Raw genomic sequence first — 17,640 nt, 5'->3', positions numbered from 1 at the left:
AAAAAGGAATGTTACTCCCTTTCATGCTTTTTTTGGCCTCAAATGCCAGAACCTTTCGAATTTGAGAATTTTCTGAGTCATCAAAAACAGGATGAGGAGATAAAAACAGAGTTCTGACTCTGTATTCTTTTCAGACTCTCAGAAAAGTGTCTGGATTGAACACAAAAAATTTAGGCTTATCAGGTCACTTTATTGCAGCAGTAACACTTCATTCAGAAATTAGAAAGGATTTAGTTTGACTAGATTAAAGCAGAAATTTTTATATTAGTATTTTTCATTTTCTTTGTGCATTTTAAACTTTTAGAACTTTTCCCACAAAAAACGTAGTACTAAATATGCATTTATGGAATTTAGCATCTTATGTTTATACTTTTTCTTCTTAATTTTATATTATTATAGCAGAGTATTCTCCGTATGAGTCTATTACAATAGAACTTTTTCAGTGTTATAGATCCAGTTTGATTCATTCCATTAAACTGAAAACTACATATGTGAAGTTTAATATACAAACACATATGCTGAGATCTAAGTTATATATACTTGTCACTGCTGTTTTAATATGGAAACTAACCAAGCAATTTCTTTTAGTTTCAGATGATCACTTTTTTCCTAAAATCAGCCAAATTTTGAAAAGAAAAACACTGTAGAGGTCTTTACAGAGTAAAGTTTTCATTTTTGAATTACTTTCTGTAAAATTGGGGAGAAGGTGTTTTGAGGGGAGTCTGTGCTAAAACGTAAAAAAAAATTTAACATTTATTTTTTGTTTTTGATTTTCTTTTACAGACAGGGTTCTGCTCAGTTGAACAGGCTAGAGTACAGTGGCATAGCTCACTGCAGCCTCCATCTCTTAGGCTCAAGCAATCCTTCCACTACCTCAGCCTCTGAGTAGCTGGGGCTACAGGTGGGCACCATCATGCCTGGCTAATTTTTAAATTTTTTGTAGACACAGGGTCTCATTATGTTACCCAAGCTGGTCTTGAACTTCTGGGCTCAAGTGATCCCCCTGCCTTGGACTACCAAAGTGCTAGGATTACAGGCATGAGCCACTACGCTTGGCCTAATTTATTTTTTATTTTTAGTAGAGACAGGATCTTGCTATGTTGCCCAGGCTGGTCTCAAACTCCTGGGCTCAAGCAATCTTCCCTCCTCAGCCTCCCAAAGTGCTGGGATTATAGGCACAAGCCACCTTACCCAGCCAAAATTCACATTTACAATAGTGGGTTTGATGATTGGTCTTAGTAGTATGTTTTGTTGAACTTCTCAAAAATGAGAAAGTAACGTTTTATATAACTGGACATGAGTGAATGAAATCATTTTCTAAAAGCTTATAATAAGAACATGAAAAGGTAGTATGGTCAAAATGTAGATTTTTTTTCCTGCAAAAGAACCATCCACAGGCAAATTATCTAAGTCCCCTGAATATGAAATATGACACTATTAGAAGTGGTAAGGTGCAACTGCATGTATGACAAAGTAAGTTGCTGAATGTCTTCACAATCAAAAGCACTAACTTTTAAAGGCCTCAAGTACTAAAGCATAATTTTAGGGATAGAGGAAAGTGTTCTTGTTTTTGTAAATGAGTATGGGTCACGGCATGACTTTGGTTTTATTTTGGGTCCTCAAACTGAGAGCTTTCTTATGATAATCTGTATATAAATAGCAAAAAATGGGAATGTTCATAGGATAAATAATATGAGTGCAAATTTTTGCCAGAAAGTTCTGGAAATGTAGGACTTGGTTCTTTTTATAAGTGCTTTTAACCTTTTCAGAATCATTAATTTCATAAACCAATTTAAGCAATTATTTCTATCAGCTACAGATATTTTCTTCACAAATATAAAGGGTTTTGCTCCCCTCCCCATCCTCCAGCCTCCACCAATTTGTGCCTGTAACTGCCACTTGATAACTGCTCAGTAAGACTTTGTTTAAATATCAGGTTCTAGTGCTAACAAATCCAGAAGTCAGAAAAATTCTAAGTTACAATCGCCAGAATATCTTTCATGCATTCTATTTTACTTTATTGTTACAGTTTAAACAAATTCAGAAACGTGGGGTGTTTCTGGCTACTTGAGTAAAACACACTGCAAACGCAAAGGGAACAATGCTGTAAACTTAAATGATTTCTGAACAGCTCAGGATCCTCCTGGAGAGGATCCTTTTCATCTCACATATTGATTCTGAACACTTTGTTAGCACCTGCTCCCAGAAGGTCCCTTGACACTGGAGCAAGTCAGAATATCTTAATATCATAGCTTATTTAACAGCAGGAAAGCAACTTTAACATAGACTTGAGGTTTAGGTAGATCTGGTATTATCTAGAACCCAGGCTTAAATTTTGCAAAAAGTTTCCAAAGAGCATAAGAAAGTAAAACAGAGGTACCAGAACTGAAGACATCATTAACAAACAAAATATTTCCACTCCTAACCAAACTGCAACCCTTTCAGTATAGCCTGAGGTATTTTTAAACATTTGTACAAGCTAAAGATCATTCACAGTTTCCAAAGCTGCTTTTTACTGAGATAGCTTCAAATTTTCACAATATGTGACTTTCAGACATGTTTTCATATACCAGAGTCTCTGCCCTCAGACTCATGGAAACATCAGAGATATTTAGTAGCAGAAAATGGTTCTTCTAGTGATAAGGGTTCTATTTCCCAATTATTGTGCTATTTCTAGGATGTCATTAAAAAAATATGAAATTTGCAATTTGTATAAAAGGAAAGGAAACTTGCTTAAAATTCAAAAAGCAAGTCCAGTCTGGTGGAGGTATGTAAGATATTAAATAATAGAGTCAGATTCTTTCTTGAACATTCCAGATGAACTTGACAGCAGAGAGTTCTGGTTTTCCAACATTTTCTCCATCTTTTCTTTTCCAGTGGTTTTACTGATCTCTCTTTGCTTCTTACTATGGATCCATGGGATAAAACAAAGCACAGCACCTCCAATAATGGGAGGGACTCCAGCGAGGTAGAATGCCACATCATAGGAGCCCAGTTTGTCACGAAGTAACCCTGAGAAGGGAAAAAGCTGTCACCAAGGGAGAACAAGTGTGGCTCTGTAGGGGGTCTAGATCAGCCACAGGACTGATTCAGACATCTCAGACATCAGACTTTTTTTTTTTTTAGGAAACAGATCTGAAATATAAACCTTTTTTGATAGGAAGAAAAAGATCTCATATCTTTAACGTTGTCATAAAGTACAGTCCTCTGGATTTTCATACCAAGACATTACTTGAAAAGATAGAAAGGTAGACTTTTTTTTTTTTTTTTTTTGAGACAGGGTCTCACTGTGTCACCCAGGCTGGAGTGTGGTGGCATAATCATGGCTCATGCAGGCCTTGACTTCCCAAGCTCAATTGATCCTCCCAGCTCAGCCTCTTGAGTAGCTGGGACTACAGGTGCATGCTACCATGCCTGGCTAATTTTTATATTTTTTGTAGAGATGGGGTTTTGTCACATTACCCAGGCTGGTCTCAAGCTCCTAGGCTAAAGCAATCCTCCCACCTCAGCCTCCCAAAATGCTGGGATTACAGGCATAAGCCACCATGCCCAGCTTTCAAACTACTCTTTGGTGTATTTGTTTTTTATGAAATAACATGAAAACTATTTAACATCATAATTCAAAATTAAGAAAAATTTTAAATTTAATAATTTGGATGAAAGTTAGGTTGTTAAATACATTTTGGAAATAGACTAAGGTTTATAAGTACCTGGAAGAAAATGTAAGTATATAAGAATTATTAATGGCATTTTATATTCGGGTTCTGCTTCTGAAAACTTTTATGGTACTCAACATTTCTAATTTCTCTAACAAATTCCAGGACTCATGGTTTTAAAAGTTATCTTAGTGTTTTTAAACTCTTATAACTTATACTATAAAACCTAAGTTATCTAAAATGTCCAGGGAATATACTGTACTAAATATCTATCTGACATTGTTAAATAAATAGCTGACCATTTGTCCAATTAAGTACCAACACATAAAAATGTGTACATCCATTCTGCATATATAAAATAGACAATATCTGTAAATGCACAAGTTTTCTATCTTTGGAATCAGACCATTCCATACATAACTGAACTCTTCCTCCTTATGAACACTCATGATTATGTTCTGCTGTAATACTATGATGCTCTCAGAGCCTCCTGGTGAGCCAGCAGCTTTCTGCTGCCAGTTGCTGTGTGGTGGTGTTCTGCCTGCTTTAGAAGTTTCCTGTTACCTCCCTTATTCTTGCTCTGTTAACTGTCACTTCTGGTAGCAAAACTATTTACTACTAGAGTGCTGCTTATATAAAATCTGCTGTGGACTTAGAAACTATAAAACTAAGCTTGTAGGCTATAAAAAGAAGAGTGAATACTATATTACCTGCGGGAGAGAAGAAGGAATGGAGGGTTCTCCTATAAGGAGACCATGACCTTTTGAACTTAAACTGGATTTGGTCTGCTCAGTAGTAACTCTGCTTGCTTGATTCATGACTAGGAATACAGTTCAGGGTATGAGAATGAATTGAGCTAAACCTTCACTGAGCACCTCATGTGCCAAACACAGATGACAGTACACACATTTAAATTTTATCATATTTATATTGAATCTTCTAATACTAATTGACACAGGCACCCAAGTAATACTGAACATAGGACATCTTTATAATATCATTCAGAGAATTTCTAGAGGTGGAATTCACATGAAATAGAATTAACCATTTGAAAGTGAACAATTCAGTGGCATTTAGCACATACACAATGTTTTGCACCCACTGCTTCTATTTAGTTCCAAAATATTTTCATCATGCCAAAAGGACACTTCATTCCAATCAAGTAGTTACTTCCCAATCCCTTTCTCTCCAGCCCCTGGCAGTCACCAGTTTTCTATCTGTATGAATTTACCTATTTTGGATATTTCACATGAAATAAATCATACGATATATGACCTTTTATTTTGAGACAGGGTCTCACTCTGTCACCCAGGCTGGAGTGCAGTGGTGCTATCACGGCTCTGCAGCCTTGATCTCCCAGGCGCAATAGATCCTCTCACCTCCGCCTCTGGAGTAGGTGGGACTACACTAATATTAGTATGTGTCACCATGCCAGGCTAATTTTTTTTATTTTTAGTAGAGACAAGGTCTTGCTATGTTGCCCAAGCTAGTCTGGAACTCCTGAGCTCAAATGACTCTCCTGCCTTGGCCTCTCAAAGTGCTGGGATTACAGGTGTGAGCCACCATGCCCAGCCATGTCACCTTTTATGTTTGGCTTCTTTCACTTAGCATAATGTTCTTGAGGTCCATTCACCTGGTAGCATCAGTTCTGTACCTTACTCCTTTTTATGGCTGAATAATATTGCACTGTAGATATTCCACATTTTGCTTACCCAATTAGCTATTTACAGGCATTTGGGTTTTTTCTATTATGTTATTTTTCATCAACTACTCCTCAGGGAGATGTATGATCTCTTACCAAAAGCCGACATATTTAGAAATCTTTCAGAATCTTCAACTTTTTTTTTTTTTTAAAGACAGGGTTTCGCCTAGGCTGGGGTACAGTGGTATGATCACAGCTCACTGCAGCCTTGACCTCTGGGCTCAAGCAATCCCCCCACCTCAGCCTCCTGTGCATCTGGGACTGCAGATGCATGCCACCACGCCTGGCTAATTTTTTTATTTTTTATTTTTTGTAGAGATAGTGTCTCACTATGTTGTCCAGGCTGGTCTCAAGCTCCTGAGCTCAGGTGATCTTCCCGCCTCAGCCTCCCAAAGTGTTTTATACAGTGTTTTAGCTGCCAGTAAGGATAAGAGGGACTCTTCAGCAAATTCAACATACTGTTTAATAGCTAGTCTTATTAAAAATGTTACCAGTAAGGCACACATAAAAGCAAAAGACCAGTAATCAATAACCTGTAATATGTTTTACATATAAATGAGACTTAATTAAGACCTGAAGTAGAAAATACTATGAATTAATATAACTACTGGAGAATCATTATATTTACCTGCAATGGGTGGGCCAACAGTCATGGGTATAGACATGAATCCGAGCAGAAATCCAATTGCTTGGGAGACATCCTGGGCACCAACTAACTCAAAGGCTATGGGAGCCATAATGGAAATGAAGCATCCATCGAAGAGACCCATGATGAGGCACACAGCAATGAGGGCCCCAAAGATGCTACACAGAGGAATCATCATGGACATCAGACCAATGAAGAAAAAGGAGAGTACCTAGGATGGACACCACAAGGTCAGCTCCGCTCGCAGGAAGTGAATGTCACAATTACCATGCAACATGCTTAGGACTTCTAAGTCATTACTGGTTCCCCCTTTCCCCCCTGCCACTGCCTCATTCACTTTGATTTTACATACATAATCAACTCCTATAATCATCTCCTTCGAGTTCCCCTAGCATTTTCTCAATATTTCCATTAAGGGACAAGATTAAAAAAACTTGTTGTTTTTGAGCTGGAGTCTGTCTCTGTTGCCCAGGCTGGAGTGCAGTGGTGTGATCTCAGCTCATTACAACCTCTGCTTCCCAGGTTCAAGCAATTCTTCTGCCTAAGCCTCCTGAGTAGCTGGGACTACAGGCAAGCACCACAAAGTCCAGCTAATTTTTGTATTTTTAGCAGAGACGGGGCTTCCCCATGTTGGGCAGGCTGGTCTTGAACTCCTGACCTCAAGTGATCCGCCTGCCCGGCCTCCCAAAGTGCTGGGATTACAGGCATGAGCCACAGTGCCCAGCCGAAAATGACTTTTTATATATTTAATTTCCCTCCCAGCCTGCAAATCCCTTGAAGTCAGAATCTGTACCAAAAAAAAATTCATCTTTGGACTAGATATTATGAAGTTTAAGGATCCTGTATCTGGTCAGTGCTCAATCAGCTCAAATTCATTAAACACTTGATTTTTTTTTAACCTTTAAAACTATGTATACTTCACTGGCAGACATTATAGATAAATTTAAGCACCCCAGAGTTAAGGCTTATTATATTATTTTGAGCCATTGAACACTTTCAGTTCAGTGTTAGAGTAGTTAATAGAATTGAACACCTGATTTTGCCTACTATTTGGTAGGCACTGTGCTATGTGCTAGAGGTTTCAACAATGAATAAGATTTCGTTCCTACCCTTGGGTTATGGAAAGATGGACATTTAAATAAATAAGTGCAAGTGAAGTGTTTATATGCTGCCGTAGTTATATATTCAAAGTATGGTGGGTACAAAAAAGGAGGAAACAGTCAATTTAATAACTTTTTTAAGGCACAGAACCTGTTAAAACTGAACCATTCATGGCCGGGCACGGTGGCTCATGCCTGTAACCCCAGCACTTTGGGAGGCCGAGGTGGGCAGATCATGAGGTCGGGAGATCGAGACCATCCTGGCTAACACGGTGAAACCCCGTCTCTACTAAAAATACAAAAAAATTAGCCGGGCGTGGTGGCCGGCGCCTGTAATCCCAGCTACTCGGGAGGCTAAGGCAGGAGAATGGCGTGAATCCGGGGGGTGGAGCTTGCAGTGAGCCGAGATCATGCCACTGCACTCCAGCCTGGGCGACAGAGCGAGACTCCGTCTCAAACAACAACAACAACAACAACAACAACAACAACAAAAAAAAAACTGAACAATTCACTAGTCAGCAGAAAAAAGTTTTTAAAAGCATCAGGTTTTTTAAAAGTATGCATATAATAGCAACTATCATTTATTTAGTGTTTACCAAGTGCCAAGCATTGTTGTAAGCACTTTAGATTGATTATCTCACTGGTGATCCTCATAACAACTTTATGAGGTGGTTACTAATGTTATCTCCATTTTGCTGATGAAGATAGTGACGCTGGGAGAGATTAAGTAATGTGCCCAAAGCACAGAAGATGGAGCCATCCTGGAACCATGGCCCACGGGGGCAGCAGCAGGCTGTGAACAGAACTGTGCCTGGAGGGTGCCCTCCAATAGCAGTCAGGCTAGGGAGGAAGGAGAGACCAGATAAAGCAGCTGTATGCATCACTGTCCTCATCTGTTCTGTTTTTCCTAGGCCCTACTAGCACACCTACGGACCTACGGAAGCTGGAGGTTGGTAGTACACCTCGGGGCAGCCACTCACAATCTGAGGGCCTCTGAAGGTGCAGAGTGTGAGTTCTGGGTGGAATTCAGGAGTGTTGGTTTTCACAACTTTAACACAAGTGGTCCACTGACACCAAAATAGGAAACATGCTCTTGAAAAATGTTTCATATTGGGTTAGTTCTTTTTGACACCATCATATCATACAGTTCGGTACATTTTTTCTTCAATCACTAAACTATGGTCTTATGGTAAAATTATGATTCGTTTAGGAATACGAGTTGGCCGGCTGGGCGCGGTGGCTCATGCCTGTAATCCCAGCAGTTTAGGAGGCTGAAGAGGGCGGATCACGAGGTCAGGAGATCAAGATCATCCTGGCTAACACGGTGAAACCCCGTCTCTACTAAAAATACAAAAAAAAAAAAAAAAAAGTTAGCCGGGCGTGGTGGTGGGCGCCTGTAGTCCCAGTTACTCGGAGGCTGAGGCAGGAGAATGGCGTCAACCCAGGAGGCGGAGCTTGCAGTGAGCCGAGATCGTGCCACTGCACTCCAGCCTGGGCGACAGTGTGAGACTCCCTCTCAAAAAAAAAAGAAAAAAAAAAAAGAAAAGAAAAGAATACGAGTTGGGCATTTGAAAAATAAGCCTAGCACTTCACACTAGCATTTCAAAGGAACAAAATCTCCCCATTCTCCTGACTTCTGTTTGCCAGTTAAATATCCTTTTCTCCAATGCAACTTCCATGACAGCACAAGCATAATTTCTTAGTGGTGAGTAATTGTTGGGCCTACAGCCTGGCAGGTTGGAAAGAACTGGGGCTCAGAGGGACACTACTAGGTTCTAAGCTCTCTATGACCTTGAGCAAGTAAAAAGACTTCCTGATACTTCCCATTTATTGAGACAAAAAGAGATTTAAAGATAAATCAAAATGTAGAAAAGGGTTTGAAATTAACAAGTAGGTAAAGATTTAAGTAGTAATTTTTATTGAAAATCTAAGTAGATAAAACCCAATTTTTTATTTTTTATTTTTGAAACAGGTCTCACTTTGTTGCCCAGGCTGGAATGCAGTGGTGCGATCATAGCTCACTGCAGCCTCAACCTCCTGGGCTCAAAGTGATCCTCCCACTTTAGTCTCCCAAGTAGCTGGGACATGCCACTATGCCCGGCTAATTTTTTATTTTTTGTAGAGATGGGGTCTTACTATGTTGCCCAGGCCATTCTTGAACTCCCGGGCTCAAACAAACTACTTGCTTTGGCCTCCCAAAGTGCTGGGATTATAGGCGTGAGCCACTGCGTCCAACTCTAATATTCTTAACCATAGAAATATTTTTATTCTATGTACAAACATAAAAGGAGATAAACATGGAAAGTTACTTAAATCTTAGAAACATATCTATAATCACAAACTCCAGAGAATCTAGAATAAAACTTTAGGATGGTACGGGGCCAGATTCAATGGATTTAATTGTTAAAACTATAGACCAAACATTCCCAACCATGCCACTGTAATTATACAAGGTTTTCAGGAATATATATTTTTTTCTTTTAATGTGCTTCATATTTTTTTTCTACTTTGGTCAGTACATATTTCTTTTTTTTTTTTTTTAACACCAGTACCACTTGCCAACAAATTTCTTTAAAGATAAGAAAACCAGCTCTGTGGAATTTTATACTTAGTTAATGTTGGAAGCCTAGTACAGTACTTGGCTTTGTTAACTTTTCAACTTTGTTAAGTGCTAATGTTGTTTTAGAACAATTTACATAACATGAGTCTTGGAACTTGGCCTCTTCACGTTTTTGTTCTTTGGTCAGTTTTGTAAAAATTATTCAAGTAAAAGTTTCCAACTTATTGCTATATATTTTGAGCATAATATTTCTTTTTTTTTTTTTTTTATTTTTTTGAGACGGAATCTTGCTCTGTCGCCCAGGCTGGAGTGCAGTGGCGCAATCTCGACTCACTGCAAGATCTGCCTCCCAGGTTCACAACATTTTCCTGCCTCAGCCTCCCGAGTAGCTGGGACTATAGGCGCCCACTACCACGCCTGGCTAATTTTTTGTATTTTTAGTAGAGATGGGGCTTCACTGTGTTAGCCAGGATGGTCTTGATCTCCTGACCTCGTGATCTGCCTGCCTCGGCCTCCCAAAGTGCTGGGATTACAGGCATGAGCCACCGCGCCCAGCCTGAGCATATTATTTCTTAATACTTTCCCTGACTGCAAGTTGTCCTTTTCTCCATTCAAGCTACATTAAGTTATATTCTTATTAAAATTAGGCAATGATTTATGTAGTTATTTACATGTAAAATTTTTTCATTTTCCTTTAAGACTTGTGTTTATAGAAATTTACACCTCTATTCTTTAAGTACTTCTCAGAAAAATACTTTGCTTCTTCCACCTTATTTGTAGCTACTGTAGTGATGCTCTTTCCCAGCAGATGTTAATACCCAGAATCTGGCTAAATGTGGAGGTAAGTAGGTGAGGCTCATGAGAACGTACCTATTCCTTATATGCAGGGATGCCTGGGCCACAAGGAGCACATGCCGACGTTCAGCAAACTATACATATAGCAGGTTCAATGCTTCATCACTCCCCAGAATAAAGATTGATCCAGGCATCAAATACTGATCTGGTGATGCTGGGACTCAGTGTGAAAGATGAATAAACTTAGTATTACATACAATCTTTTAAAACTTGCTCTCAAACACAGCAGCTCTGGTTAGATTCGAATAAGGAATTCACAGGCTCCTTATTTTCTCCTAGGCTCTGGCACTGACACTTAATAAGCCAGTGACAGTTTAGATGTCTATATTGCTTTTGTTTTCTTTAAGGAAATATATCATAAATATATAATACTTGTTATAATAGTACAGGCTATAGAAGTATTAACCTTCTATGAGTTAGTGTATGCACATGAGAACAAAAGATTCCTTTTGCTCTTACTTTTCCCATTTCTATCTCAAGGAGAGCATTGCTGGAGAAATGTCAGTTTAGGTTTTGCTCAAGAATCTTAAGTGTAGCTCCAGAGGAAACAATGAGCTGCACCTGAATAAAAGAAGGCATCTTGGAGATAGACATGTAATTGACGTTCCTAAAGTTTAGCCAATATAAAGTCTCCAGACTTTCAGAACCTCTGGCTAGGCACCCAGGACAGAAAACAGTTGGCAACAGAGTTCTGCTGGCCCATCACAAACTAAAGGAAAATGTCAGGCCACACAGCAGGTGGCTGGATTCTTCTGAAGCACACAGAGGCCGATGTCACTTCGAAGTGCTTCACAGGGAGTCTGTCAACCTTCTCCATGGCACATGGTTACTCTCACTTCTGCCTGATGGAGAAACATGCATTTGATATGTTCACACCCAGTGCCACAGTCCAGATGAGACTGAGTACGGAGCCTCTGATCATTTACTTAGGCTGGGAAGTTGTTAAGTATTTGGATATACTACTTTGGAAATAGCTTACATTTGATAAAGTATATACCCTCATCCCAAGATATCTTTAGGCAAATGTAAAATGCTAAAATGGAAAATGGAGCAACACTGATCCAATTCATTCTACCTGAACTGGAAGAGGAAGCTTAGGCAGGCTGATGGATAGGAAAGTCATTAATATTTCTACATTACAAAAGTAACTCATGAATATATTTTTAAAAATTCAAACCTTAGAGAAATGTACACAGTAATATATGAAAGTCTTCCTACAACCTCTTCTCACTCTCAACCCACGCCCATTCACCTCCTCAGGAATCAACAATTAACAGTTCGGTTTGCATCCTTCCAGAGTGTTCCTGTGCACATGTGTGTGTTGTCTGGGTTGTCTGCTTTATGTGCATGGACATGATGTCCATGCTTCAATATGTCCATGTCACAGAGAAATATGACACAATGGAAAAGTGATCTAAATTCCAAGTTTTCAATTCTTTCATACACAGTTTTAACTTTCAAACCTTTGAAATATCCTCACCCTTCCAAAACACTTATATATTACATTAAAAACACAAATCTGTAGTAATTTAATGGTGACTAGAAACACAGGCCTATAAGATTAAGAAAACAGTAAAAAGATACCACGACACACGTAGCTTCTCCTGTCCCAATAAAGTATATATTCTGGGAACTTTTGCAAAGCTTTTCTTTAACCATTATTATTCTACGTAATGCACTTCAGTCATCTCTTCTGGCAGGAGCAGTAGACTTGACTCAGCATTTATTTTTTATTTTTATTTTTTTGAGACAAAGTCTTACTCTGCCACCCAGACTGGTATGCAGTGGCATGATCACAGCTCACTGCAGCCTCAACCTCCCCAGCTCAAGCAATCTTCCCATCTCAATCTCCCAAGTAGCTGGGACTACAGGTGTAGGCCACCATGTCCAGCTAACTTTTTAATTTTTTGTAGAGATGAGGTCTCACTATGTTGCCCAGGCTGGTCTTGCATTCCTGGGGTCAAGGGATCCTTCTGCCTTGGCCTCCCAAAGCACTGGGATTATAGGCATAAGCTACTGCAACCAACCACTCAATATTTAGAATTATTAGATTGAAAACACCTGGGACCCAGGACCTTGATGGAAGTTTAAATTCAGAACTCTTAAGCAAAAATGTGAGATAAATTCCTAAATTCTTTGTTACCTATAAGCAAAGACTCTAATTCAGGATTAACTAGGGTCTCCTTTCTTGAGACCTATTCCAAATCAGGATCTGCTTTCAGTATTTAATAAGATATTAAAACATAACAGATGCAAGGATTTATTAATCATCCAGTCTGGGCTAGGCACTTTACATAACCTGCCACCAAGAATCCTCACCACAGCCCTCTGCTGATTCTCAAGTTGGTGGTAGAACTGGGGTGAACTGGCTTCTCACTCCAGAGCCTGTGCTCTTGGGCTCGGCAGCCTCCTAGACTAGGGATTACCATGATCTGAAACTAGACCATGCGGGAGGGCTATGAAGTGTGTCTGTGTCACCAGTGTTCTAGGCCTGGCTGCTACTCAGAACTGGCTTCCAGGGGACAAAGAGGGAAGAGTTGTCACAGCCCCAAGAAGTTGAAAGATGAAAGCAGGGAGCAGGTATGTCTGAGAAAACACACCACCAATGAATGGAAAGAAGGTAAGCCCAAGAGCATTCCAAGCCTTAAAGGATGGGCCAAAAGGCAGAGAGCCAGGGATGGAGAAAAAGGAAGGAACAAACAGGCAGAGCTGGAGTCAACTGCAGCAGAGAAGAGCCAAGAATCAAAAACCACACTGTGTGTTTGGGATGTTGGGGCAAGGAAGCCAGGAAAAAGGAGAGAGAGGAGGTAGTGAATAAGGGAATGAGTCCAGCATCCTGCATGGGTTAGGCCTGTGTTGCGTCCTGTGCCGCTGTGTTCACAAGGTGGAGTCCGTGGGTGGCTCCTCGCAACCACAGGACACACTGAAGGGCTTTCTTTCTCCTTCTCAGGCTTGTTTGAAATGCAGCTGTCACACCTGTGACTCAGCATGTACTACTGGGTGCCACAAACGATGCTCTACATTTGGATGCAAAAATTAGATAAGGCCTAACAGAAGCCAGACTGTGGCTAACCTTTCATCTAAAGTGAAATATTTGACCCCCAATACTAACTTTTAACTTACTGCTGTGTAACTGCAGACCAACATGGGACAAGTTAGGAAAGGCTATATTTTCTTTTGTAAATTACTAGAAACAGTCAGGTATTAAAATGTGCTCCAAAAATGTTGCAGATAATCTGTCTGCCCTATCTAGGGTAGGAGGACATTCAAAAATTGTTTTGGAATAAAATGCTGATATATAAAATATATCATGACTTTATCTTTATCTATTACAGCACCATAGTCCATCATCTCTCACCTGGACCCTGAATTGATCTCCTAACAGGTCTTCCTCCCCTCTTGCACTCTTGTTTCTCTCCCTGTAATCCATCCTCCAAACACAGAACAACCACAGTGACTTTAAAAACAAAATCAGACCTACGTCCTCCAACAAAGGTCCACTACTTTTTTTTTTTTTTTGAGACGGAGTCTCACTCTGTCACCCAGGCTGGAGTGTAGTGGTGCGATCTCGGCTCACTGCAACCTCTGCCTCCCAGATTCAAGCGACTCTCCTGCCTCAGCCTCCCCAGTAGCTGGGACTACAGACGCGTGCCACCAAGCCTGGCTAATTTTTTGTAATTATAGTAGAGATGGGGTTTCACTGTGTTTCGATCTCCTAACCTCGTGATCCGCCAGCCTTGGCCTCTCAAAGTGCTGGGATTACAGGCGTGAACCACTGCGCCCGGCCAAAATCCACTACTCTTAAAGCAAAGTCTCTTCATCCTGGCTTTCAAGGCTCTGTCTAATCTGACCCACTCTAACTTTCCAGTCCCTTCCCATGCCACTTTCCCCATCTTCTTGGGTTCCACACACATTCGGCTTCTTCCTGCCTCAGGCTTGCTTTAGGAACTCAGGGACCATGTCTGTCTTGTTTGCATCACCCTAACAGCATCTGAGCTGGTGCTTGGGGCACAGGAGGCACTCAATTTTTGAATGTATGAAAGCTGAAAGTCTGTAGTGCAATAAATGTCCATTAGAGGGCTCCCTTGACACTAGAGAACAAAACTAAATGTTAGATGAGGATGTCCACAGTGAGGTATTGACAAAGTGATCATGATACAATCAATAAATACATTTTTAAAAGCAGCACATTACCAACTCTCTTCACTTCCTTCTAGCTGTGTGACCAGACTGTCCTGTGACTGCCTGGACCTCTGTACACACAGACACCCACAGTGAGGTAGCCTCTCAGTTCCTCAGTGTTCACATCTCTAAGTGGAAATAACAATGGTACCTCCTCTCTTAAAGGGCTGGGGCAAGGATCAATGAGATAATGCATGTAGAGCCCTTAGTTCATTGTCTGGCACATGAAAGTCCTCAATAAATGGTTGACTGTTATTACTTCAAGTCAATGAATGGAAGTTAACTTTATCTGTAATGCCTTTTCCAATCATTTTCCTGTGTCCAAATTTCACCTCTTTTTCAAGGCCCTGCTCAAATACTGCCTCTCATGTATAATATAATTAGACAGGCTTAATCCCCAAAACCTAAGGCCCCCCTCGTGGCTTGCCTTTACCTTCCTTCCACAGCCAAGCATTTGGACAAAGTTGTCTATATTTCCATTTGTTCAAATGATCATGATCAATTTTCTGCACCTGTAGAAACCATTCTCTGTAAGCTCACTCATAGCCTCCCTATTCTAAATTCAATGAAAACCTTTCAGCCTCTTTGTCACTAGCTACTGACACTGCTGACCACTCCTGCCCCTAGAAACACTCTCATCCCTGTTTTCCCCCTGCCTATCTGGCCACTCCCTTTCCGTCTCCTTAGTCCTCCACTTACTTCATGCAGCCCATGAATGCCAAACCCACAGGCTTCCTAACCCACAGGCCTCTTAACCCACAGGCCTCTTATCCAGACTCTTCCATGAGCTCTAAACACTACTTGGCTTTCCTACAGGCATCACAAACAACATGGCAAAAACAAACTCATCACTGGGGCAAGGGCAGGTAGGTTGGGTGAAAATTTTTTTTTAATTAAAAAAACCCCAATTCATCATCATACTTAGATCTACTGCATATTGATCTTGATAAGATGGCAAAATCATCTACTCCATTACCTGAGCCACAAATCTCAGATCCAGCCTAAGTGGCTTCATCAAATTCTCATTCTCTATGTCCCTAGCTTATTCCATTTGATCTCAGTATCTCTGCCTTGGTTCTTCCTGCCTAGATGCCTAGATTACTTTAATATAGTTTCCAACTAGTCCCTGGACCTCTACTCTTTTTTTCTAAATTTTAGAGACACGGTGTCACTCTGTCACCTAGGCTGGAGTACAGTGGCATGACCATACTCCCCTGTAATCTCAAAGTCCTAGGCTCAAAGTCCTCCCACCTCAGCCTCCTGCATAGCTAAGACTATAGGCATGTGCCACTGTGCCTGGCTAACTTAAAACAAATTTTTTTTTTGGTAGAGATGAGGTCTCACTATGGTTCCAGGATTGTCTCAAACTGGCCTCAAGTGATCCTCCTGCTTCAGCCTCCTAAAGTGTTGATATTATGGGCATGAGCTGCCATGCCTGGCCTTTTTAAAAATAGCTTTATTGAGATATAATTCATATTCTATGAAATTCACCCACTTAAAGTGTACAATTCAGTGAGTTTCACCACTATCTAATTTTATAACATTTTCATTACCCCACAAAGAAACCCAGTAGCAGTTACTCCCCATTCCCTCCTTTCCCTAGCCCCTACAACCACAAATCTACCTTCTTTCTCTATGGAAAGAGACAGAGATTCCTATTCTGGACACTTCATATAAATGGAATCATTCAGTATGTGGCCTTTTGTGACTATCTCAACTCTTGTCCCCTCCTCCACTCCATTCTACTCTTCACAGTTACCAGATTGATTTTTTTTTTTTTTCTCTGAGATGGAGTCTTGCTCTGTCACCCAGGCTGGAGTGCAGTGGCACAATCTCAGCCCACTGTAACCTCTGCCTCTCAGGTTCAAGTGATTCTCCTGCTTCATCCTGCTGAGTAGCTGGGATTACAGGAATGTGCCACCATGCCTGGATAATTTTTGTATTTTTAGTAGAGACGGGGTTTCACCATGTCTAATCTCAAACTCTTGGCCTCAGGTGATCTACCTGCCTCAGCCTCCCAAAGTGCTGGGATTACAGGCATGAGCCACCACGCACAGCCGAAATTGATCTTTATAAAACACAACTCAGGCTGGGCATGGCTCACACCTGTAATCCCAGCACTTTGGGAGGCTGAAATGGGTGGATCGTTGGAGTCCAGGAGTTCGAGACTAGCCTGGGCAACACAGCGAAACCCTGTTACTACAGAAAAAAAACAAAAAAACAAAAATTAGCCAGGCATGGTGGCACGCACCTGTAGTCCCATCTACTCAGGAGTTTGAGGTGGGAGGATTGCTTGAGCCCGGGATGTCGAGGCTGCAGTGAGCTGTGATGGCACCACTGTACTCCAGCCTGGGAAACAGAGTGACACCTTGCCTCAAAAAACCAAAAAACACCAACCCCCGCCACCCCAATTTATGTCACTCTCTGGCTTAAAATCCTTTAATAGCTCCTAGTAGATTGCAGGATAGAGCTCATGTACATAACGGCCCTTCCCAAGCTGCTTCCTGTCCATCCCCCCAACCAATCCATCCACTATTCTCCCTTTATTCCATTCAAACATTCATTTCCCAGATATAACATCCCATGTCACACCTCCACAGCTTTCCCATGTGTTTGTCTCTGCTTGGAGCATGCTTCTTTGTCTTCCTTATCTACATACTTGGTCCTCACCTCTTAACTCTGCTCAGCCCTTCACTAGTGACTCAGATGCATGGTGCCTGTGTTGCCATGGCACTCATCTAGCAAACCCGTTATTCCACTGTGCTGCAACACTGCTTTATCTTCTCCCATGAGACCATTAGCTACTAGGTGAGGGCACAGACCATGTTTCACTTAAGTCTTCAGCATTTAGCAGAGTGTGTGGCATGAAGGAGTCACTTCAATACCTGTTCTGTTGATTGTCAGTAATGATCTTGGAATTAGCATTTGTTTATGCTCAC

The 17,640-nt window shown here is 40.8% G+C and overlaps 1 protein-coding gene across 1 annotated transcript in view; it reads right to left on the bottom strand.

Moving 5' to 3' along the window:
- Window positions 1-270: 270 nt before the first annotated feature.
- SLC16A10 (solute carrier family 16 member 10) overlaps window positions 271-17,640 on the bottom strand; it is a 141,520-nt gene continuing 124,150 nt past the window's right edge. Inside the window, exons 5-6 of the mRNA XM_014345446.4 lie at window positions 5,987-6,215; window positions 271-3,012 (exon numbers count right to left, since the gene is read on the bottom strand). Coding sequence (XP_014200932.4) covers window positions 2,780-3,012; window positions 5,987-6,215 — 462 coding nt within the window. The 3' untranslated portion in view covers window positions 271-2,779. The remainder of the gene's footprint in view (window positions 3,013-5,986; window positions 6,216-17,640) is intronic.

Source organism: Pan paniscus, chromosome 5 (assembly GCF_029289425.2).
Source record: "Pan paniscus chromosome 5, NHGRI_mPanPan1-v2.0_pri, whole genome shotgun sequence".
NCBI classification, from domain to species: Eukaryota; Metazoa; Chordata; class Mammalia; order Primates; family Hominidae; genus Pan; species Pan paniscus.
Note: the sequence above shows the minus strand (reverse complement) of the source record. Positions and strands in the feature narration are given on the sequence as shown.